This window comes from Peromyscus leucopus, chromosome 8b (genome assembly GCF_004664715.2).
Source record: "Peromyscus leucopus breed LL Stock chromosome 8b, UCI_PerLeu_2.1, whole genome shotgun sequence".
Classification (NCBI taxonomy): Eukaryota; Metazoa; Chordata; class Mammalia; order Rodentia; family Cricetidae; genus Peromyscus; species Peromyscus leucopus.
In genome coordinates this window covers 54837046-54861888 of record NC_051086.1, presented here as the reverse complement: position 1 = coordinate 54861888, position 24843 = coordinate 54837046, and the positions used below count along the sequence as shown (strand labels likewise).

Genomic DNA, 24843 nt, shown 5'->3' with positions numbered 1-24843 from the left:
CACCAACAAACTCAAGCTGTTAGAGAGGTCAAAGACTTAATTAAGGAGCAGACCAAGATTCAGTTGACAGTCATCTTCCTAAGGATGGACTTTTGGTCCCTCCCACTCTGACTCCTCCCCTTGGTCTCTCCATTCCTCCTTATCCTCACACTTCCATTTTCCCTGTCCTTTAAAAGTTTTACACAAGTTCCTCCTGGATCAAATCACTGCCATCACGAGGTCCATACTAGAACAATGGCTGCCCTGGCTAGGAGCTTACTGGGTCCCCTAATCTACAATCTTATCTTACTCATTATAGCCCTTTTGTGTAATTAATTGTTTTCAGAGGTTTTTCAAGGAGTGAATGACAACAATCACATGATCCACCTCAACAGATAAAGTTAAAACTCTTTTCCTTCTACAAGAACTCAACCTAACCTATGCACCCTTAAATCCTGGGACAGAGCCTAGCCCCACCTGTATCATTATCCTGCCTCAGGAAGCAGCTAATGAGGGACTTCACCTCTCCCCTTTTTATTTGTCCTCAGGGTCAGATAAATGACCTTAATGGCCTAAAAGAAGAAACCTTTGACAAGCTGAGAGTCCCCGACTCAGCATAACAGCACACCTGCCTGACAAGAAAGCCAGCACAGTAAGGAGAACTTCCATTGGCATCATTCATGAAACTATAGAGAACACATTTACTGATAAACTTCCTCCCAGAGTTCCCTCTTCTGCCCTATAAAGCCCAAGCCCTGAACCTGGACACACAGTCTCCATCCCCAGGAGAGCCTGGAGTCCTTCCGTTGAACTGACCAGAGGACAATTGTCACTGTAGAGGCTGCTCTGCTCTTTCTATTATTTCCATCTCTCCTCTATCAGTTCCAATCAAACACCCATTTCCTAGATCAAAAATGTCCAGCAGAGACAAGGATCCACTGGCCTCCTGCTCGGAGCAACAGGAGAAGGGAGACGTGAAGCAGGACCTGTGGGAGCTGCACAGCCAAGCATCATTTGAGGACTCTATCACCATGGAAGCAGCTCAGTCCAAGAAGGCCAGCGATTCAGAGGAGGCTCAGCATGAGGGCCAAGAGAACTTGGACCTCATCCACAAAAGGAGGAAGTGGAAGCACTGGGAGCTGCAGCAGACCAAAGCCCAGGCAAAGAGGGACTTGATTCTAAGTAAGTACACCAAGGACCCCAACCTATCACTACTGTGACCACTTCATCACCACTGAACCTCCTGCCTGGGTGTCCATGGGTGGGCTAACATCCTGTCAAAAGGATTCTCACTGAGCTCCGAGAGAGTCAGCGTGAGAAGCGCGAGAATGGTCGCGCCAGAAACTCCCTAAGTCACTCCTGTAGAGCCCCCACACCACTCTTCTCTATAGAGTGCATTCGTTGGGCTCAAATATGTGGAAGGGCAAACCGAGTAACTCCCGCCTCGCCAAGCGGTGCGCGAGTGTGATGGAGAGGCCTGTTGCGAGTGGGCAAAATGTCTTCTGAACCATGGAAGAGTAGAAACAAGGTTTCCAACACAGTGCGTGAGCAAAAGAGAGAGTGCTGAGGTGATCATCTTAAGATCCCAATCAGCCAGACTCGTGGAGTGTGAGCACAGAGAAGCAGACATAGGCATTTATATATCCACAATAAGAACTTATAGCGGATAGCGAGCGCGCTGCAGCCTTCCAGTATCTTATATATCTGCACACACTCGTGGTGACTTAATCGCGAACGTCCTCTGTGGAGAGGACAAACCTATCTAGGTTAATTGTGTGGTGAAGACAGTACGTCAACTGGAAGTGATGAGAGAGTCCCAACAACATCTGTTTCTCCTCCTTTCGGGAGCTCGCCATATAGTGTTGTTGGTGGAACCCAGAAATAGAACAGTCCTGATGGTTACGTCACGCCTTCCCACAGGTTTGAATGATGTGTCTATAAGTGATAATCCTGTTGTATTAAAATAGATCTACACTATCTCACAAAAAATATACAATTATAGAGTAACCAGCCACCAGTAAATTGCTGTTTTCTATATAGCTTGAAACCTGTGACGCAAGAGAGAGGAGAAGGAGTCAGAGCATACACATAAGGGATGTTGAGGTCTCGAAAAAGAGGAGTAGAAGACGTCCCACCAGAGAGAGTATTAATAAGGAGATTATGCAGGTCGTCGAATTCAGAGCAGGATCCTTATTCTCTCAGGATCTTGAGAACCGCGATCGTTGCTTCCCATGGTGACAGTCGATGATACCGGTTTTCAGTGGGTAAGGAGGAAGGTAGAGAGCGCGAAAGGCTGCTTCCTATACACTCGTGGAGTTTGCTGCATAACCATAGAACTGTTTTCTTATATAATATATTCACAGGGATGAGAACATTAACATCATAGCTCTGCTTAGCAAAGCGCAGCCTCACCAGAATCTCACGTGTGCTCAAGAACACATGCAATCTCAAAAAAGTGCAAATGAGAATACAAAAGACATTTCTTAATAGACTGATGATGCGAGTGCGTGATGGCACGCACGAAAAAGAAAGAAAAGGGGCTTATAGACGAGCGCGTGTGAGAGTGCACACCTGATGTCCTTACATATATGAGCCTTCACCTACTATAGGACGCTATAATAAGAGAAGGTATCTTGAAGAGCAGAAAGCCAAATCGATGGAGCGATAGACTAGTGACGCATCAGGTGCTAGAAACTAATATTTGGTATGTAATGAGAGAGTTGCGCAATTTAACACGATATATATCCAATAGGGACGGATCAGCAGTGAGAAGATAACGCTCAACAACTGCATACAAGAGTATCAAAAGATGAGACCTCGAGCTCTGAAATTCAGAGGTTATTAGCACAAAGATGAAGATTGCTCTTGTAGATGACGAGCGCGAAGAAAGAGCGACGGCGCTCTTCAATCAATTGCACTGCCAGTTCTCCTAATTACCTTATAATAATCGATTTCTCATTTACGAGCACACAATCCTTGACTATACTTACACATATTATCAAACGAGAGTGCAAAGCAGTCATATCTTCTCAGTGCACGATATAAGAGAGAGAGGTATGTATATATATTCGTTCCAAGCTCCACAGCTCACAAACACTAGACAGAACAGTCAGGGCTGAATAAATAGCCCAACTTGTGTAAATCAGAGAAAATGACGTGTGCTCTTCATCCTTTGACATACTTGTGAAAATCTGCTACACATTCTAACCCTTAGTTTTTCCCTTCACAGTCTCCACGTTCTTTTCCTCCAACAATGCTTTAAGCCTAACAACAATAGGCGACTTAGACGGTTACAACAGCATTCTCCTGGATTGGTCACTTGATATTTATATTGACATGGAAATCGCGCGGGGCGAGCGAGAGTGAGTGTGTCTCAGTTTCACTATAGCTGAGCATTCACAATGCAACTTACCCAGTTGCTTAGCGTAACCCCTCACCAATAATTTTTATATAGATCAATGAGAGTGCGTGAGAGCTGCACACTAAGACAGAGCCGCGTGCCATCGCGGACTATATATCCGTTTCCAAGCTGTCACACAGTTGTTCCATTTTAAAAAGACAAAAACACACCATCCTGCGAGCGTGTATGCCCATGCTTCAAGTCCCTTGTTTTTATCAAAACGTGTCCTACAAGATTCCTGATAATCCCTTACCATGCCTATATTTAGTGCACCAAAAGTATTATAATGAAAGTTGTGCCTCAACTCTGCAGGACTTTGTCAAATCTCTTCTGATTGAATGACAACACTGCTGTAACCCCACTAGTACATCTGTTTAGCTTGAAGACTAAGAAAAGACATATGGCTTCAAAGAACTAAGATCTACGTATTAACCTGCTGGCAGACAATATTCCTATATCCCAGACCTGTGAGATTAAAGGGAATAGGAGCCTTGATCTTCCAGGCAAACCTGAGACTACACAGTGAGATCCTACCTGTGTCCTTTGGAAATAGTAGCCTCCAGCTCACCTCACTATGAGGGCCATCTGCAAGCTCAAATAGCACTTGGAATGGGGAGATTCACACAGAAGGAATGGTTCAGTAGGCATCCATGTGATGTCATCCTCTATGGTGCCAAGCAGCCTCTTCCCTTTCAAGTCCAGCAGCCCTAAAGGATCATTCCCTTTGTGAGGCTTTGGAGGTAAAGTTATGAGATTAAGCAGGGAAACCTTACTCGTGCTTCTGCTGCTTGAACTGACTGCCCCTAAGATAAGAACAACCACTGGTTTCTCTTTTCCATAGCCTTTCTTTGATTCTCTGTGGCTCCACAAGCTCACAAACCCACACCTGGATAGAGTCCCATGAGCATCGGACGAGAGAGCGACTGATCCCAGCGAGCGCAAGCAATATTTGATAAGGAGACACTCATAATACAGGCGTACCATCGATCGTCTTAATGGAGAGAGCGATAGAGAGTGTAAATTATTTAACGAGAAACAAAACGTCATACGGCGTCGTGGTTTATTGATCTCATTTCCATCTAATCGTGTGATATATCGTAAGGAGAGAGAGTGCAGCACTACGTGAGAGTTTGAATTTGAGTGATCTCCATCGGACCTATATATGAGAGTGTGAGTGCAATCCCAGAGGTTGGTGAAGTGCTAACACCGTAACTGATCCACCTAAGGTTCATAGGGCTTTTCAGCAAGGAACTGGGAGGCGGTTCAGTGATCCTGTGCATTTGGCGATGAGATAGCAGAACCATGGTGGGAGATACAACAGTGAGCGCGTGTGGTAAGTGGCTATGGCTATGCCTCAGTCAGATTAGTTGGCCCTAAAGACTCAGGGGAGCATGCGATGGCCTGAAATGCAAAGAAGGTCTTTCCTAACACTAACACCAGTGGACCCCACCAAGGCACGAGGTCTTCTAGCTTCAGCCGATGGCGATTAGTCCTTCTTAAGTTTCCTCCCTTATCATTCTCACACTTCCTGAACACACATTAGACTTTCACTAAGCATATATATTCGAGTGCAGTGGCGTAGCCATGGACTGATGGACCTGTTGTGAGTGTGTGGCGAGAGAATCACGCGAGCGAGCGCATAGAGTATGCTTCACGCGCCTGGAATCTAGAAGATAACACTATGCTCGCAGCCTTTCAAGATTGAATCCTAGGCCTACATACTCTATAAGATCCGTGAAAGTCTCGCTCTCACGAACACGAACCTCTTGTCTCTCCCTCAAGCGACGTGTCATTTCTACTTCACATTAATACTCTCTATATAGAACCTAAGCTACAGGAGGTCAAAAAGCCTATGCCCTACTCGCATCTTCACCATTTCGTTTATATACAAGTTTTTATGAGTGGTACATAGTGACAAAACCCGTGAGCGAAGATCCTTAAGGATCTCAGTTTCATCTTTACTGTTAAATTGATGTGTTCCTGGACTTGTTTTTATGCTTCCGGGATGCAACAATTGATCAGTGTTTATCAGACTATCGCGCGATGCCATAGTGTATAGCACTCTGCTTAATCCTTCTCGGTGTTTAGTTATTTAATAAGAACTCCGCACAGAACGACTCTCGTGTGTTGTATCTCACCTAACCCAGAGGTTCTGTCGTATATTGAGTTGTGTGAATATTGAATCCTCCGTCTGGATTCAGCTTTTGCCGCTCATCGATCGAGAGAGACTGCGCTCTATTCACACCCGCGTCTTGGACTGCTCCCGCGCGCTCCTCCCTTGCTCCGACTTCTCTCGAGGTACTCACTCAATTCAGTTATTATACAATTAGTGCCGTGGACCTGGGTCAGGGAATTCTTCAAAAGAACACGTTCGCCTTTCCTCCTACTAAGTGAATCGCCTTATACTCCTGCTCTCTTCCCAGCATAGATCCGGAGAAGCCTCACACGACTGGAGTGGCTAATCCGCGCCCGATCGTGTGCCCTCTTCGATCACTAAATTCCGTCATCTAGCCGTCAGATCACGAGCTCTGGAGTAGTCTGGTATGGCTAGTATAGTGGCATTCACCATGATTACCCTTTGCTAAGCTGCCACACACAGCATATTCACATCCCACATCTTCAGGCTGTACCCAAAAAGACCCTTGTACCCAGGGCATGGGTAAGTCTCTACTGAGAACACTGTCGTAGAGATTCGACTGCTCAAGTCTCTAAAGCCCAGGAGACTTTTCCTCTTAGGATCCCCCAAGCATCCTTGCCTTTCTTTTCTTTAAAAACACTGTTCCCAGCTTCCCTGATGTTCCATTTAAAGGGTTCCACTCTACCCTGAGCTTCCATGCTCAAGTTTCACAAACTATCAACATGGTGATTTAAAGATGCACATTTCTTCCGAAAGGAGGCCACTTAGTGACTGTCAGATATGACTTGAAACATGGACCTCAGCACCCCTAGAAATTTATCAAAATCTGTCTGCCTAATGGGTAATATCTATCCATATAAGTTTCAGATTGGAAACTAAGAAAAATCATATGGCTTCAAAAATAAGATTAGTAGCTTGTTGTATACAAAATCCTATAATATCACAACCTGCAAAATTACAGCTGCCAGAGTCTGAGCTAGAGGCCAGGCTAAGCTACTCTATGAGATACTACCTATTTCTGTGGGATAGAAATACAGAGAACGACATGACAAGTCTCGGGCCTAGAAAGGAATGAAGACTCACACGTACTAGAGTAGACCAACAAAAGTATATGAACTTCATGGTCCCAGAGCAGGACCATTTCCATGCAGCATCTGCAAGAGCATCATTCTCTCCATGAGACTGTAGAGAAGCGTGGGAGGGGAGGCACACTGGACCCAAGCCTTGCTCCCCATGTTCCTGTCACTACCTATCTGATAATGACACCACCACTGTCTCTTCCCATAGACAGTTTTTCATCATTTCCTGGCTCAAGAAGCACACCCTGTGTGCATTCACCTACCGAAGAAGGATATATAGTACAACCAAGACGAAGAACTGCACATCACATACCAACTCTGAATATGAGACCATGTGGGCTTTCAGGTAAGGAGGTCATTAAATGAGAAAATGAGGAGTCTGGATTCAGAAGACAGATAAGCTGAGCTGTGAACTGTAGGTAAGATGTCAAGTCCATGTAGATGGTGGTTCTTCACAGGTGAGCCTACCCCTATGTGGGGTCCTGGGACAGGCAACTTAAGTGGAAGTGCAGAGGGACCATGGTAGAGTGCTAAGAGTCACAGGCTAGAAATGATCCCTCTGAGCTCTGTAGTGCTGAAGTTACATTTGACACTAGGGGAAACTGAAATCCATGGGTGTCAGCAGTGAGCCTCTCTCACACAACTTGCCCCAGACTTCTGCTCAAAATATGACTGTGCTCTGAATCTCTGGGGTCATTATATGTCCTGAATCTCAACGAAGGTCTGTGATCTTGAACTAGACCCCAAGGAGGGCAGGTCTTGTCTCACCTTCTGCCACTGTCTTCAACTGAGTCCTTTGTATCTAGACACCCATGCTACACCCTTGCCTCTTCCTCTTCTCCAATATTGAAGTAGCCACCTTTCTCCAGCTCACAAGGTCTAGAGAGAGAGAGACTAACTAGACCTCGCTCACAACACATAGAGACAGGCACAGGGCTGGAATCTAGAACAATGGGAGCCTGAGAAGTAACTTGTTCCCCCTTCAATTGGCAGACACTCTGTGAAAGTCCTGCCTAGAGATAACCCTTGTATCCCCCTTCAAAGTTCATTCTTCTTTCTTATCCGACATTACACCTTGAAAATTTAGGCTACAGATCCCATGCCATTACCTCTGTTTGTCTCTTTGGCATCATTTAAAGTGTGACATGAAAATCCATTCCACACTCTGTGCTTTATTTTCATTGTCTGAGAATTCACGCTGCTCACCACTTGCTCTGCTGCTACCTCTATAACATACAGAGATCCCAAATCTTCAAGCTGCACACAAGAAGGCACTTGCACACAGGGCTTAGGATGACTTCACTGCGACGATGCAGCTGAGGTCATGGAGTTCATGTCTGTTTCCCCACAAAGGTTCCTCTTAGGCTCACATCAGTATCCTGTCTCTCCTCTGTTACCTTGCCCTTCTCCCAGCTTCTAAATTGTTCCATTTGAAACAATACCACTCCATCCACTACTTCCATGCTCAAGTCCCTCTGTCTATCAAAACTGTGTCCTACAGATGCCTACCCTCCCTACAATGGCACTTAGTTACAAATCTTTTATGAAATGTATGCCTCAGTCTACAAGGACTTAGTCTGAATCTCTCTGACTGATGATGGACACTGCTGTTCCCACCTAGATGTTTTAGATTGTAGACTAAGAAAAGACATATGGCTTCAAAATTAAGCTCATTAACCTGCTGTAGACATATCCTATAATCCCAGAATCTGTGAGATTAAGGGAGAAGGAGCCTGAGCTCCAGGTCAACCTGAACTACACAATGAGATCCTACCTGTTCATGTGTGATAGTAACTCATGGACCCACATGAGGGATTTGCAGCTCAAAGAGGAATGGAGACTCAGACAAAGGTTTAGAATAAGCCAGCATGAGGATGTGAACCTCATACTGCCAGATCAGCTCCCTTTCCAGTCAGCACCTGTTTGAGTATCATTCTCTCCATGAGGCTCTCGATAAGGCTCTGAGGTTAAGCAGGCAGACCTCACCCTTGCTCTGCTGGCTGCTACTGCCTCCTCTCTAACAAGGATACCACTACAGTCTCTTTCCTTAACCTCTTCTTCATCATCTATTGACTCCACAAGCACACCCAATGCAGATACAGCTACCCCCCCCCCAACATTCTGCAAAACTACTGAACCCAGGCCAACAAATTTGTAGGAGACTCCCTCTTTCAGGTAAGTCATTTGTTTAAGGGGAACATTAAGATTCTACATTCAGGAAAAAATGGTAAGCTGACCTGGTAGCTGTGGGATTGAATTTAAGTCCACATAATGGAGCTTCTTCACAGATGAGCATCTACCTGAAGTGGGAGCTGTGACAGGTAACTTAGGTGGAAGGTCCAGGAAGCTGTGGTGGAATGCTAAGGGTCGCACATTAGAAATTGTCCCTCAGGGCTGTACAGCAATAAAGCTGCATCTGGCAGATGAGAAGCAGAACCATGATGGTCAACAGTTAGCCTAGCCTAAGTGGCACTCAGAGCTCAGCTCAGAATCTTACTGGGCACTAAAGACCTCAGGGGTCATGCAGATCCTGAAATGCAAAAAGGTCTCTCTCCTCTGGACAGGGACACCAAGGAGAGTGTGGGGTCACCCATTATCTTCAGCCTGTTTCTTCTGCAGACCTCCCTTATTCCATTCTCACCTTCCCAGAACACACCCTTGCCTCTTCTTCTTCTCAAGCACTTAAGTCACCACATCTTTCCAGCGCACAGGGTCCAGACAGATAGGTTTACGTGTTAAAAATCAGAGTACAAGGAGATATGCTCAGGACTGGAATCTAGAACAATGGGAGCCTTATTAGAGATGTATTCCTGCCTCATCCTTCTGCTGCTCTGTGAAAGTCCTGCCCACACCTAACCCTTGTCTCTCCCTTCAAAGTCTATTCTTTCCATCCCATATTAAGCCTCAGAAACCAAGGCTACAGAGTCAAAACCATTGCCCCTGGTTGTTACCTTGGCATCATTTGATGTGTGTCATGGAAAATGCCCTTTAACAATCTGTGTCTCAGCTTGATTATCTGAGCAATCAAAATGCTTACTCTTTGCTCAGCTGCCACCACAGTGTATACATATCCCACAACTTCAGGCTGCACCCAAGAAGACCCTTGCACCCGGGGCTTGAGTAAGTCTCCACTGAGGACACTGTGTTAGAGATTAGACTGCTCATGTCTCTACAGCCCAGGAGACTTTTCCTCTTAGGCTCCCACCAGTATCCTTGCCTTTCTTTTCTTTTTCAACACTGTTCCCAGCTTCCCTGATGTTCCATTTAAACGGTTCCGCTCCTCCCCAAACTTCCATGCTCAAGCTTGGACCTCAGCACCCCTGGAAGTTTGTCAGAATCTCTCTGCCTAATAGGCAATATCTATCCATATAAGTTTCAGATTGGAAACTAAGAAAAATCATATGGCTTCAAAAATAAGATTAGTAGCTTGTTGTATACAAAATCCTATAATTCCAGAACCTGCAAAATTACGGCAGGAGGAGCCTGAGCTAGAGGCCAGGCAAAACTGTACTGTGAGATCCAACCTATCCCTGTGGGATAGAAATACAGAGACCCACATGAGGAGTCTCAAGCTCAGAGAGGAATGGAGACTCACACAAGTACTAGAGTAGACCAGCATAGGTGTGTGAACTTCATGGTTCCAGAGCAGGACCATTCCCCTGTAGCACCTGCAAGAGCATCATTCTCTCCATGAGACTGTAGAGAAGCGTGGGAGGGGAGGCACACTGGACCCAAGCCTTGCTCCCCATGTTCCTGTCACTACCTATCTGATAATGACACCACCACTGTCTCTTCCCATAGACAGTTTTTCATCATTTCCTGGCTCAAGAAGCACACCCTGTGTGCATTCACCTACCGAAGAAGGATATATAGTACAACCAAGACGAAGAACTGCACATCACATACCAACTCTGAATATGAGACCATGTGGGCTTTCAGGTAAGGAGGTCATTAAATGAGAAAATGAGGAGTCTGGATTCAGAAGACAGATAAGCTGAGCTGTGAACTGTAGGTAAGATGTCAAGTCCATGTAGATGGTGGTTCTTCACAGGTGAGCCTACCCCTATGTGGGGTCCTGGGACAGGCAACTTAAGTGGAAGTGCAGAGGGACCATGGTAGAGTGCTAAGAGTCACAGGCTAGAAATGATCCCTCTGAGCTCTGTAGTGCTGAAGTTACATTTGACACAAGGGGAAACTGAAATCCATGGGTGTCAGCAGTGAGCCTCTCTCACACAACTTGCCCCCAGACTTCTGCTCAAAATATGACTGTGCTCTGAATCTCTGGGGTCATATATGTGTTGAATCTCAACGAAGGTCTGTGATCTTGAACTAGACCCTAAGGAGAGGGCAGGTCTTGCCTCACATTTAGCCACTGTCTTCAACTGACTCCTTGCCTCTTCCTTTTCTCTAATATTGAAGTAGCCACCTTTCTCCAGCTCACAAGGTCTAGAGAGACAGAGACTAACTTGTCCTAGCTCACAACTCATAGATCAGGCACAAGGCTGGAGTCTAGAACAATGGAACCTGAGAAGTACTTCTTCCCCCTTCATTTTGCAGATACTGTGAAATTCCTGCTAGAGATAACCCTCTTTCTCCCTTCAGAATTCATTCTTCTTTCCACCCCACATTAAGCCTTGAAAATTAGGCTACAGAACCCATGCCATTACCTCTGTTTGTCTCTTTGGCATCATTTAAAGTGTGACATGAAAATCCATTCCACACTCTGTGCTTCTTTTTCATTATCTGAGAATTCAAGCTGCTCACCTCTGCTCTGCTGCTACCTCTATAACATATGGAGATCCCAAATCTTCAAGCTGCACACAAGAAGGCCTTTGCACACAGGTCTCAGGCATGACTCCACTGATGATGTTGTAGCTGAGGTTATGGAGTTCATGTCTGTATCCCACAAAGTTTCCTCTTAGGCTCAATTCAGTATCCTGTTTCTCCTTTCTTTTTCTAAATATTTCCACCTTCCCTATTGTTCCATTGAAACAATTTCACTCCATTCTTAACTTGCATTCTTAAGATTCATTGAATATTAAAGTGTTTTTCAAAGAGTCTCACTTCTTTTCTAGAATGCCATTTTTATTATCTGAGCCTTCAGGATCCTCAACCTTTTTTTGCCTGCCACCCACAACTGGTCTATATCTCACATATCCTCCTGCTCACAACAAGACCCTGTACACGGGGCTTGGGTAATACTCCACTGATGATATGGTTGCAGAGATTAGACTGTTCATGTCTCTATCAGCCACAAAGAAGTCTCCTCTTAGGCCTCTACCTCTTTTACTCATCTCTGCTCCCAGCTTCCAAGTTGGTCCATTTGAAGCAATACTACCCCATCCTCTACTTCCATGCACAAATCTCATTGTCTATCAAAACTGTGTCCTACAGAAGCCTACCATCCCTAGGATGACACTTAGTGACCTAAAGTGTTTATATGAAATATGTGCCTCAATCTCTGAGGACTTTTTCCAAATCTCTCTGACTAATGGACACTACTGTTCCCACCTAGATGTTTTAGATTGAAGACTAACAAAACATCTGGCTTCAAAAATATGATCATTAAATAGCTGTGAACATATCCCTATAATCTCAGAATCTGTGAGATTAAGGGAGAAGGAGCCTGAGCTCCAGGCCAACCTGAACTACACAGTGAGATCCTACCTGTTCCTGTGGATAGTAACTCAGCGACCCACAAGAGGAATCTGCAGCTCAAAAAGGAATGGAGACTCATACAAAGAACTAGAGTAGGCCAGAATGAGTATGTGAACCTCATACTGCCAGAGCAGCTTCCTTTCCAGTCAGCACCTGTTTGAGCATCATTCTCTCCATGAGGCTCTGGATAAGGCTCTGAGGTTAAGTAGGCAGACCTCACTCTGGCTGCTACTGCCTCCTCTCTGACAATGACACCACTACTGTCTCTTTCCATAGCCTTTTCTTCATCATCTCTTGGCTCCACAAGCACACCCACCCTGGATACAGCTATCCCCCAAGATTCTGTACAACTACTGAGCTCTGGTCATGGAATTTTTAGGAAGAGACCTCATTCAAGTAAGTAACTTGTTTAATGGGAACATTCAGATTCTACCTTCAGAAACAAAGGTAAGCTGAGCTGGTACCTGTGGATGCAACTTTGAGTGCACAACATGTTGGTTCTACACAGGTGAGCCTCTGGCTGTAGTGGGACCTGGGATACCCAACTTAAATGGAAATATCTAGAAGCTGTGGTTGAATGGTAAAGGTCACAGGCTTCAGATGATCTCACTGGACTCTGCAGTGGTGACATTCTTTTTGATGTAAGGGAACCTTGAATCTCTGGTAGTCAGCAGGAAGCCTATCCTAACTTGAATCTAGAGTTCATCTTAAAACATAAATTGTGATCTGAAATTCCATGGGTCATGCAAGTTCTGAAGCGCAAAGAAGGTCTCTTCTCTTGAGATGGACTCCAAGGAGTAGGTAGGCTCCTGCTTCAGCCAATGTCTTCTACTGACTTCCCTTATTCCATTCTCACTTACCCAGGCCAAACCCTTGCCTGTTCCTCTCCTCAAGCATTGAAGTAGCCATATCTCTCCAGTGCACAATGTGTACAGAGAGAGAGTTTAACTTGTCAAAGCTCACAGCACACAGAGACAGAGGCAGGGCTGCTCTAGAACAATGGGATCCTGAGAAATGATTTCCTCATCCATCATCCTTCTTCTAGTCTATAAATGTCCTGTCTAGAGCTAACAATCTCCCTTCAAAGTTCATTCTTTCCACCCCAAATTAAGCTGTTTGTTCATGTCAAACCTGGGATATATAGTGATAAGCTTAACTTATAAGTTATTAACATTTTTGTATTAATTTCCTCTCTACTTATTTGACAGAAGAAATTTGAAGAAGAAAATATTCATTTTCTTCACAGATGAATTTTGTCCTTCAGGTCAGAAAATCTATAGCTATGAGAATTGAAATAGCTGATTACACTGTGTTTAGTTAGGAAACAGATAGCATTAAGGCTGGATCTCTTCTGAGTTTTCCTTTTATTCTGTGTTGAAATCATTTCTGGAATGGTGTCATCTACAGTTACGCTGGGCTGTTTTATATCAATTAACCTAATCTATCTTTTACAAATCTTCCCTGGGACATTTCTGCTAGATACTTCTAGATCCTTGACATTGACAATATTAGGTATCACACCATCACATGATCTCACGGATCATTCAAAGAATTCGAAGTATAAGTTTGTAACCATTCTGAAGCAGAGTGGTTTAGGGAACTAGCTGTTTCTTTCTTGTTTTCTCACTGTGAGAGCCCTACTCACTCATTTACCAAGCTTTTCCAGCCCCATTCCACAGACCATGAGTTTTCAGCTCAACTGTCACTCAATCTTCCAACGTCATAGGGGCTTTCTTTGGCTGGAACCTCCTTCCAGCCCATAGCGCAGCAATCTGGAAGCTCCTGGGACAAAGCGGCCTCCAGCTGAAAGTTTAAATTCACTGCTCAGGCGGCATGCTCTTCTTAAGGGTGAAGCAAAGACTCAGTCTTCTTGGAAGCAAATTGTCCATACAGCTCCCTGGACCTTGAGAACCCTAGAGAGCAGCCTAGAGATCCTGCTTCTGGAGTCTCACTTTTGGGCATGGCACTGCTCCCAGGAGGCCCTTGGAATTAAGGACAATGTCTTCTCCAGCACAAGCATACAGCTGAATTCCTGTGAAGGGAACTGCCAGACAAGAGAATCTATTACCACAGGATCCCTCATCACTCACTTTCCCAAGTGGCCAAAGGGATCATCAGGGATTTGCTGAGCACTCCTCATATCAGGTCCCGTGCCCAGGTCTTCCCTTGCATCTCACTTGCACTTAAATCTCACAGTCATGAGAGAGAGAGAGAGAGAGAGAGACAGAGAGAGACAGAGAGAGACAGAGACAGAGAGACAGAGAGAGAGACAGAGACAGACAGACAGAGACAGAGACAGAGAGAGACAGAGAGACAGAGACTGCTATTGTCCCCACCTGGGGACAAGAAGAGCAAGGCTTAGAGAAGTGAAGTCTCACACTTTAAGAACTGAATTGAGCCTTTAATGTCACCTCTCTCTGGCATCAGAGCAACAAGGACAGTCACAGGTTCTAGGTGCCAAGGGCCTGACCTTGAGCAACACTGCTTTTCAGTGCTGGGAATGCCACCTTTGAAATCTGAGCTAAACTAGAAGAAAAGCATTCCTTCTACTGCCAGATTGCAGTAAACTTGCAGAATCCAGGGCCTTAAAATATGGCCTAGGCTTAAAGTGCATCAATTGACTTAATCAGTCCCATCATTTCTCGTTCAAAATAGAAAGGGAGTAAGACAAATAGGAAGAACTTTAGGCATCTTATAGAAACATACAAATGTAATACCATCCATGGAATGCAGTAACCTTAAAAACAAAAATAGAAAGTGTGAAGCTATGAGGACTAAAGAGTTGCTGTAACTAAACAGCTCTTTAGATTAGAGGATCCTGGCATGCAGAATGATGGGGAAATAAGTTCTTTATTAGCTATTATCAGCATCAGAGAAAAGACCAATTGAAGAGAAAGGTACTTTCCATTAATTCTAGGTTCCAACAGGGTGTCCCACCTGAGAACTTGAATAACTTAATATCCAACAACAGCTTTATAGTAAATGTTCAATCCACATGGCATGCTTTGTGACATCTCAAGAGGAAAGGAGGGAAACTCTGAGTCAAGGACATGATGGTTGATATTGTAGACTTGTGGGTCTCTGTCACACCTGTACAGCTCTGCTGACACAGTGACAAAGACAGAACAGACAGGGGAACAACAAATGGCCATGCTCTGCTCCAACTGTGCTCATGCTGTGTTTATGGACACTACTTTTTGTTTTATTTTGATGTTTTCCTGTGGTTACAATGTCATGCTATGGGCCATGAGCTAAATACACACACACACACACACACACACACACACACACACACACACACACATATACATCATCAAACTTTGGACCTTATTTTTCTCTTACTGTCCTCCTCTTTGCCCCTCCCTCTCTTCCTGGCCTCTTCCTCTCTCTAGATAGCCTCCCTCCTTTTGGGACATATGTGTCTCTCTTTTCTTGTGTTCTCTCACTCTTTTCAGATTTTCCTTTTTTCATGGTCAATCATCTTACACTAAACACCAATACTGATTTTCATATACTTTTCCTGACATGAAATATTCTTCTCCTGCTTTTTTATCACTCATAACCACCATTCTCAGCTTATAAAATCAAGTGGCCAACTGAGGTTGGCAAACATTGGCCAAATATAGCCAGGTACCTCTGTAAGTGTGTGTGTGCCTGTGTGTGTGTGTGTGTGTGTGTGTGTGTGTGTGTGTGTGTGTGTGTGTGTTTCAATAGGGTTTGTTAACCCCGATCACAAAAATTTTAAATTAAACTCATTAGGAGTCTTAGAGATGGGAATAAGGAAAGCCAAACTTAAGAAACAAAATTTCTTCTTTTTCTCATATTTTAGAATAACTTTTTTTCTTATGGCCCCATCCTGCTCCTTCTCAAATTCATGATCTCCTTTTTTTAATTACTATTGTTTTACACAAACACATATACTTATGTATGTATATTCAAATAAATATTTAAATGCAACTTCTGAGTCCATGTAGTGTTGCTTGTATGTATACAATTATAGAGCTTCTTGAGACCATCAGATGTTAAAAAACCATTAGGGAAATATCCCTGGGAAAGACTAATGCTCCTTCTCAGCAGTCATTAAGTGACCATAGCTTTCATCTAGAGATGGCTCCCTATGAGATACCCCCATCCACAATGGCATATCAGCAGGTATGGTCATTGTTCATGTCTTCTTTAAGCAGCCATATTGTTAAGATTTTATGGGTGCAGCTTTCTGCCATATCTTTAGACACAATCTTACAGCAGCCTAGGTGTCTGACTCTCACAATCTTCTTCCTCTTCTGCAATGTTCTCTGAGCATTAGGTGTAAGGTTGTGTTGTCAATGTATCCATTGGAGCTATTTATCTTACCAGTCAATTATTACCTGCATTTTAACCAGTTTTGACTTTATGTAATGGTCTCCATCTGCTTCAAAAGAAGATGCTTGATGATGAATAAGACCTACACTCATCTCTGGGTACAAGCACAAGTACTTAAAATGCAGTGAGGGATTAGACTGGTTTAGTACAGTGACAATAGTAGCATCTCCTCTAAGATCCATGACCTCACTAGCCATGGGTGGTTGGCTAGGTCTACAGCACAAGGCAGTTATTTCCTTCCTGTTGAATGACCTTGAGTCCCATTATGTAGCTTTTGGTTACCACCAAGATATAAGTGCCACCATTGCACCTTTAGGGTTATCTTGCCATGGTGATAATCGTGGTTCATAGGTGTCACAACTGGTTAGGTGTCTTAGTTAGGGTTGTTATTGCTGTGATGAAACACCATGACCAAAGAAATTTGGGTGTGTGTGTGGAGGGGCTATTCAGCTTATACTTCCACATCACAATTCATTATGAAAGGAAGTCAGACAGGACTCAAGCAGGGAAAGACCTTGGAGACAGGAGCTGACACAAAAGCCATGAGGAGTGCTACTTACTGGCTTACTTGTTAGGGTTTGCTCAGCTTCCTTTCTTATAGAACCCAGGACCACAAGCCCAGGGATGGCACCACATGTAATATACTGGGCCCTCCTCTGTCAATCACTAATTAAGAAAATGTCCCACATGCTTGCCCACAACCCATCTTATAGAGGCATTTTCTCAAGTGAGGCTCCCTCCTCTCTGATGACCCTAGCTTTTGTTGAATTGGCATAAAACTTCCAGTATGGTAGGACTATTGGTTGCTTTCCACAATTGGCAATTAATATAGCATCCTCCAGAACTATGAAAGCTAATCCTCAAGGAGAAAGGTTTCTGGATCAGATATACCATGAATCCTCCAAGTCCTGTGTCCAAAATGTGAGGTGTTTTCAGAAATAAGGACTTACCTTTAACTTCTAAGAGGTAACCAAGAGCATGGGAAGAGCCCATATTGTTTTAGGAGACCCTGCACTCCCTTGACTAACAACTCAATGGAAAGTTTCTCATGCCTGTTAATAAAGTTATGTTAGATAGCATATGGCTTTTAGAGGAGTCAACATCATTACAAATGGAATATCTTCATTAATGTGTGTGTACATATGTATCTATATATGTGTGTATATACATGCACTTAAGAATATTAGATGTAACTTTAAGTAATATAAAACAATGTGATTCCCTAAATAGTATCTTTAGTGTTGTTTATCCCTCTTTCTTCTACTTCTATATTGTCCTCTATGTCCTCCTCTATAAGAGCCCTCCCACCTCAATTTTCCTATCCCTCTTCTTAGAACCTGTATCATTCTATTCCCCTTTCTAGAGTTCCTCCTCAGATAATGGTCCTTTTCTTTTCCCTGGTTTCTGCAGTGACTTCATGTTACATAACATCTGAAGTTTTGTATGTAGTAATCATAAATGAGAGAGAACATAAGTGTGTATTCCTAGGTCTGGGTAACCCAGCTTTATATATTTTCTAGTTATACACATTTACCTGTAAAATTCATGATTTCATTTTTTACAGTTAATAGTATTCCATTTTGTGTATATACCACATTTTCATTATTCATTCATCTGTTGAAGCATTTGTTTTGTTTCTATTCCCTAGCTCTTGTGAATAGAGAGACTATGACCATGGCTGAGCAAGTTTCTGTGGAGTAGGATGTTGAGGTCTTTGAGCATATGCCAAGGAGTGGTACAGCTGGATCAGATGGTAGGTCAGGTTTCAGTTCATTTTTAAAATTTCCACCCTGACTTCCAGAGCAGATGGACCAGTTTGCAATCCCACCAACAGTGAATGAGGGTTCTGTCTTCCTTCCTTGCTTCCTCCCCACCATTTGTTGTTGGTTGTTTTCTTAATCTTAGCCATTCTGCCTGGGGTGAATTACAAAGTTGTTTTATCTTGCATGTTCCTAATTGCTAAGGATGATGAACACTTTGAAAGATATTCCTTGTCCATTTTTATTTCTTCTTCTGAAAATTCTCTTCAAATACATAGCCCATTTTTAATTGGACCATTTGGGTTTTTTTGACTCCTTATTTTTTGAGTTCTTTATATATTCTGTATATTAATCCTCTGTCAGATGTGTAGATTGTAAAGATTTTCTCTTCACTCAACTTATTATTTTCTTAGATGTATAGAGTTTTTAGTTTGATGAAGTCCCATTTATCAGTTGTTGGACTTAATTTCTGGGCAAATGAAATACTATTAAGAATGTCCTTTCTTACACCTATATCCTGTAGGGTACTGCCTATGTTTTTCTAGCAGTTTCAGTGTCCAGATTTCACAGGTCTTGAGCCATTTGGATTTGAGTTTTGTGCAGGGTGATATAGAGGAGTCTAGTTTCATTCTTATAAATGTATGCATCCAGTTTCTTTCAGGGCCACTTGTTGAGGACATTGTCTTTTGTCCAGTGTACATTTTTGGCATCTTTGTTAATTATCAGATGACTATAGTTAGGTACATACATGTTGTGATCTTCTGCTTCTTCCACTGGTCTAAATGCCTGTTTTGTGCTGTTATCAAACTTTTTTAATCACTGTAGTCCTGTAATGAGTCTTGAAATCTGGAATGGCAATTCCTCTGGCATTGCTTTGCTCAGGATTGCTCTGACTAACAGGGGTCTTTTGTGACTCCATCTGAATTTTTGGATTTTTTTCTCTATTTCTGTGAATAATGTTGTGGTAAAGTGGGTATGGTGGAACACATCTGTTATACCAGTTTTCAGGAGGCAGAAGCAGGAAGATCTCTGATAGTTCAATGCCAACCTCATCTGAATAGTGAGTTTCTGAAAAGCAGAGCTGTATACAGAGACTCTATCTAAAAAAAATGTTGTGGTGGGTACAGAGGCTGAAGAAATTGCACTGTGGTTAAGAGAATTTGTTTCTTTTGCAGAGGACCTAGGTTTAGTTCCCAGAATCCATGCAGTGGCTCACAACCATCTGTAACTCTAGTTCCATGTCTTCTTTTGACCCCCACAGGCAACCAGGCACATATGTGGTACACATACATACATACAGGCAAAATATTCATAGACATAAAATAAAATAAATAAAATGGTTCCTAAAAAGGAAAAAAAAATTGACTAACGTTGTGGCCATTTTGACTGAGATTGCATTAAATCTGTAAATTACTTTTACTAAAATGGTCAATTTCACAATATTTTGCCAATCTCCAAGCACAGAAGTTCTTTCTATTTTCTAATGCCTTCCTCAATCTGTTTATTCAGGGATTTGAAGTTTTTATTTTAGATTTTTTTTTGTTTGTTTTGTTTGTTTTTTGAGACAGGCTTTTTCTGTGTAGCTTTGTGCCTTTCCTGGAACTCACTTTGTAGACCAGGCTGGCCTCGAACTCACAGAGATCCACCAGGTGCTGGGATTAAAGGCATGCGCCACCACTGCCTGGCTAGAATTCTTTCACTTATTAGTTAGGCTTATTCCTAATATTTTATTTTCTTTGATGCTATTGTAAATGGAAAAGTGTCTGTGATCTTTTTCTCAGTATTTGTTGATGGTTCATAGAAACTCTTGATTTTTGTTAAGTTGATTTTTATAACTTGCCACTCTGGTACAATTGTTGATTATTTTATAAAGCTGATTATTTTATAAAGTCTTCTGGTGGACTTTTTGGGATCTCTTACATATAATGTCATATCATGTGTAAATAAAGATAATCTGACTTCTTTTCCTATTTGTATCCATTTAATTTTTTCTCTTGCCTTATTGCTCCAGCTACTACTTTGAGCACTATATGAAAAGTATTTTAGTTAGGGTTTTTATTGCTGTAAAGAGACACCATGACCAGAACAACTCTTATAAAAAAACATTTAATTGAGGGAGCTCACTTATAGTTTCAGATGTTCAGTCCATTATGATCATGACGTGGAGCAAGGTGCCATGCCAGCAGATGTGATGCTGGAGCTGAGAGTCCTACATCTTGCAGGCAACAGGAAGTCAACTGACACACCAGGCAGTATCCTGAGTATATGAAACCTCAAAGCCTGCTCCCACAGTGACACTCTTCCAACAGAAGTTATAGCCCAGATTAAAGGTGTGGCCTCCAGCCACAAGGTCTAGATTAAAGGCCTGTGTCATTGAACCTCCTCCAACAAGACCACACTTCCTCCAACAAGGCCACACCTCCTAATTGTACCACACCCTATGAGCTTATGGGGGCCAAATACATTCAAACTACCACATTTCACTCCTTGGCCCTCATAAACCCTTAACAGTATCATAATGCAAAATGCATTCAGTCCAGTTACAAAGGTTCTCATATTCTATCACAGTTTCAATGTTTAAAAGTCCCAAGTTCAAAGTCTTTTTTGAGATTCGTGTTATCTCTTAACTATAATCCCCTTTAAAGTCAAATCAAAAAGCAGATCATATACTTCTAACATATAATGGCATAGGAGATACATTACCATTCCAAAACATAGGGAAGAGAGCATAGTGAGAAAATACTGCACAAAAGCAAGACCAAAACCAGTTGGGCAATCTCCAAACACTGCATCTCCATGTCTGAGGTCTCCAATTCTGTTCAGCTTTGTTGACTGCAACACACTTCTTTCTCTTATACTGGTTCCACTCCTTGTTAGCAGCTCTCCTCAGCAGGTATCCCACAACTCTAGCATCTCTAATATCTTGGGTAATTACAAAATTCCAACCATCCAATATCTGGGATCCACTCATGATCTTCTGGACTCCTCTGGAGGGCTTGGGTAACTTCTCTGGCTCTGCGCTCTACAGGACACACAGCTTGTCTTCTAGGCTCCAGCTGACTCCACTCCACTGCTGCTGCTGTTCTTGGTGGTCATCCCATGGTACTAGCATCTCCAAAACACTGGGATGTTCTGCTACAACTGGACTGCACTTTCACCAATAGCTTCCCATAGGCTCTCCTCATGGTGCCAACCCTCAACTTCTTTGCATGACCCCTTCTGTCCTGAACTTTCAACTGCCACTAAGGCTGCACCTTCACCAATGGCCTTTCCTGGCCTTTCACAGTACCAAACTAAAATATTTAGGAATAAGACTAACCAAGAGGTGAAAGACTTCTACTATTAAAACTTCAAATCCCTGAATAAACAGATGCTCTCTGTGACCCCTTCATGCCTTAAAACCCAGTACCACATGGGTGATGCTTACAGATTACCAAGCTCAGCTGCCAGCAAGGTGTAACCTTGGCTACCTCTTTCACTGTGGTGATATATTGTGTAGCCTGATATATTATGTACCCTAATAAACTTATCTGGGGATCAGAGGACAGAACCAACCACTAGATTAGACATAGAGGCCCGACAGTGGTGGCACACATCCTTAATCCTATCACTCAGGAGGCAGAGATCTGTCTGGATCTCTATGAGTTCAAGGCCACACTGGAAACAGAGCCAGGCAGTGGTGACCCACATCTTTAATCCCAGGACTTGAGATCTCATGTCTTTGCTTGGGAAGGACACAGGCCTTTAATCACAGGAAGTGATATGGCAGGACACAGGAAGTTATATAAGGAGTACGGAAACAGGAACTTGCTCCCTTGAGATAGAGGATTTCATAGAGATAAGAACATGGCTGGCTTGTTCTGTTTCTCTGATCTTTCAGCTTTTACCCAAATATCTGGCTCTAGGTTTTTTTTTTTATTTATTAATAAGACTGTTTAGCAATTCATGTGGCTTTTTTCCTTTCCTGGTAGGGTCTGGCTTTCTCTGGATCTCCATCTTGGGCTGCTATTACACTAGGTAGCTGCCTTGAAATCCTCTCAGGCATCTACTGTTCTACAGAGAAGCAGTCAGCCCCATATCTGAGTTGTCATTGTTGAAAAATTTGTGAGTCGATTAAGATTTCTTAAAGGGTGAAATTAGAGCCGGGCGGTGGTGGCGCACGCCTTTAATTCCAGCACTCGGGAGGCAGAGCCAGGTGGATCTCTGTGAGTTCGAGGCCAGCCTGGGCTACCAAGTGAGTTCCAGGAAAGGCGCAAAGCTACACAGAGAAACCCTGTCTCAAAAAAAAAAAAAGGGGGGGTGAAATTAGTTAAAAGATAATTTTTCCCACATTAAAAAATGGGAAACATTTTTTACAATGGAGGGTGTTTGGTCTCTGTTTGCTAAAACATTAGGCAGTCTGAAAATGGAACAATTAAAGAGAGGATAATTAATGTTGATGGGATTTACATACAATCAATAATAAATATTATTTGTTTGGTCATTTCTGTTACATAATTTTAAAAGTTGGTTAATGTGAGTACCAAGATAAAAATTTTAGAAAAATTTGTTTAAACAAATCGTAGAGAAATTCAGACCCAGACAAAAGAATTTAAAGGGGAATCTATCTCAGCATTGCATTATATGATTATAGACAAACAACGTAATCTCCTGTAACCTTACAGGAACTGCCAAATGCTCAAGGCCATGAATGAGCTGATTGGACACCTGTGCAAATGTTAGATTTGAAGAAATTTAAAGAAGCTATAGTGTCATATGGTATGCATTCTTCATTTGTGAAGCAGATGTTAAACTCATGGTCAACTTGTAATAGATTTATCCCTAAAGACTGGAAAGATTTGGTTACAATGGTCTTAGAAGCTGGTTCCCAGTTACAATGGAAGACCTGGTGCAAAATGAGGCTAAGACCATTGAACAACAGTGTAGGGCTAGAAGTATGGAAATTCCTCAAGATCAACTTCTTAGAGAAGGTGATTATGCTGATATACAAAGACAATCTTTATATGATGACCACACCCTAATTTTATGTCAAATGGCAGTCTTGAATGCTTGGGACAGAATTGAAGAAGTAGAAAAGAAAATTGAGTCATTTACAAAAGTTATACAGGGCCCAAAAGAAACCTTAATGGATTTCTTACAAAGGCTGTCTTCAGCAGTAAACAGAATAATATCAAATTCAGAAGGTAGACAGATAATAATTAAATCTCTGGCTTTTGAAAATGTTAATGCACAATTCAAAAGGATATGTAGGCCATTAAAGGCAAGATCAGCACCCTTGGAGGAATGAATCTGAGATACAAATAATATTAAATCTCATGACCATGATGTTACTTGGATAGGAGAGGTGATTTCCAGAGGTTTAAAGGAAAATAGTAATGTCAGATGTTTCAAATATGGTAAACAAGGTCACATAAAAAGGGACTGTACACAGGGAATTCCTAAAAACAATATTTTTTCAAGGAATTATCCCAACAGAATGCCATTCCCTTCTGTATTGCAAAAGGTGTGGTAAAGGCAGACATTTGACTAACGAATGTACACCAACAAGGGACAGACAAAGCAATCCCTTGCCTTTTCTTGGGGGGGGGGAGATACCCTAAGGGACCTCTTGCAGGCCCCTGTGACAAATTCTATTTACTCTTTTCCTGTCACCATGGGAGAAATTCCTTCCCAGAGCAATTAAAGATCCTAATTTCTATTGTAAAAATCCATACTGCTCTGAATGATAGAACAGCGACAAAAGAGAGAACAAACCACTCAGGAAAAACCATAGATCAAATTTGATAAAGATTAGATTTAGAAACTCCCCAAAGTTAGAGTTGGGGAATGGTTTTGTTTTTTGTCTTTTCAGGAAAATAAAAATAACCATCTTGAGAAATTTAAATTTAATTTGACCTTTGGACAAATGACAACTAAGCATCCAAAGAAGAAGAAGAAGGAAGAACTACCTGGGAAATATTACCAAGAAAAGGAATAGTCTGGCCTAATGCAATCTCTGAAGTTTCCAAAAAGATGATGGGATTTCAAAATGATGATTCCACATGGACTACAATAATGCCATTAAGCTGATAAACACCACCTAAAGATCAGCTTTGGACTACAAACTGCTCAGGACAATTCAAGATGGCTAGCTGAGATGATCCGTCCTCACAGACTATTTGATTGAGGACTTGAGATAAGCCCTGCACTTTCTCATTATGCAGAGACTGGACAAATGATACAGCTAACTCTCTCAGGATTTGACAACTAACCCAGAAATTTTCTTATCAGGATCCCCTAAAGATGCCATCACCCCCAGACAGCAAGAAATAATTTTGAGACATGATACCCACATTTCCAAAAGGTGGAGTGGGTGGTTTTTGGTCATTCAATGTGTTATGGATAATTGTCATTGTTTAGGATGGTTGATTACAAGTTGTTAATTGATAATGGTCAGGAAAAAAGCTAAACAAAGGAAATTAGATTCAG

General features: G+C 42.5%; 1 protein-coding gene across 1 annotated transcript in view; it reads left to right on the top strand.

Annotated features, from left to right (window-relative positions):
- LOC114706363 overlaps window positions 1-24843 on the top strand; it is a 117090-nt gene that overhangs the window by 19452 nt on the left and 72795 nt on the right. Inside the window, 4 exon segments of the mRNA XM_037201053.1 lie at window positions 528-1161; window positions 6804-6941; window positions 10397-10534; window positions 12530-12649. Of these exon segments, the coding sequence (XP_037056948.1) occupies window positions 894-1161; window positions 6804-6941; window positions 10397-10534; window positions 12530-12649 (664 nt within the window). The 5' untranslated portion in view covers window positions 528-893.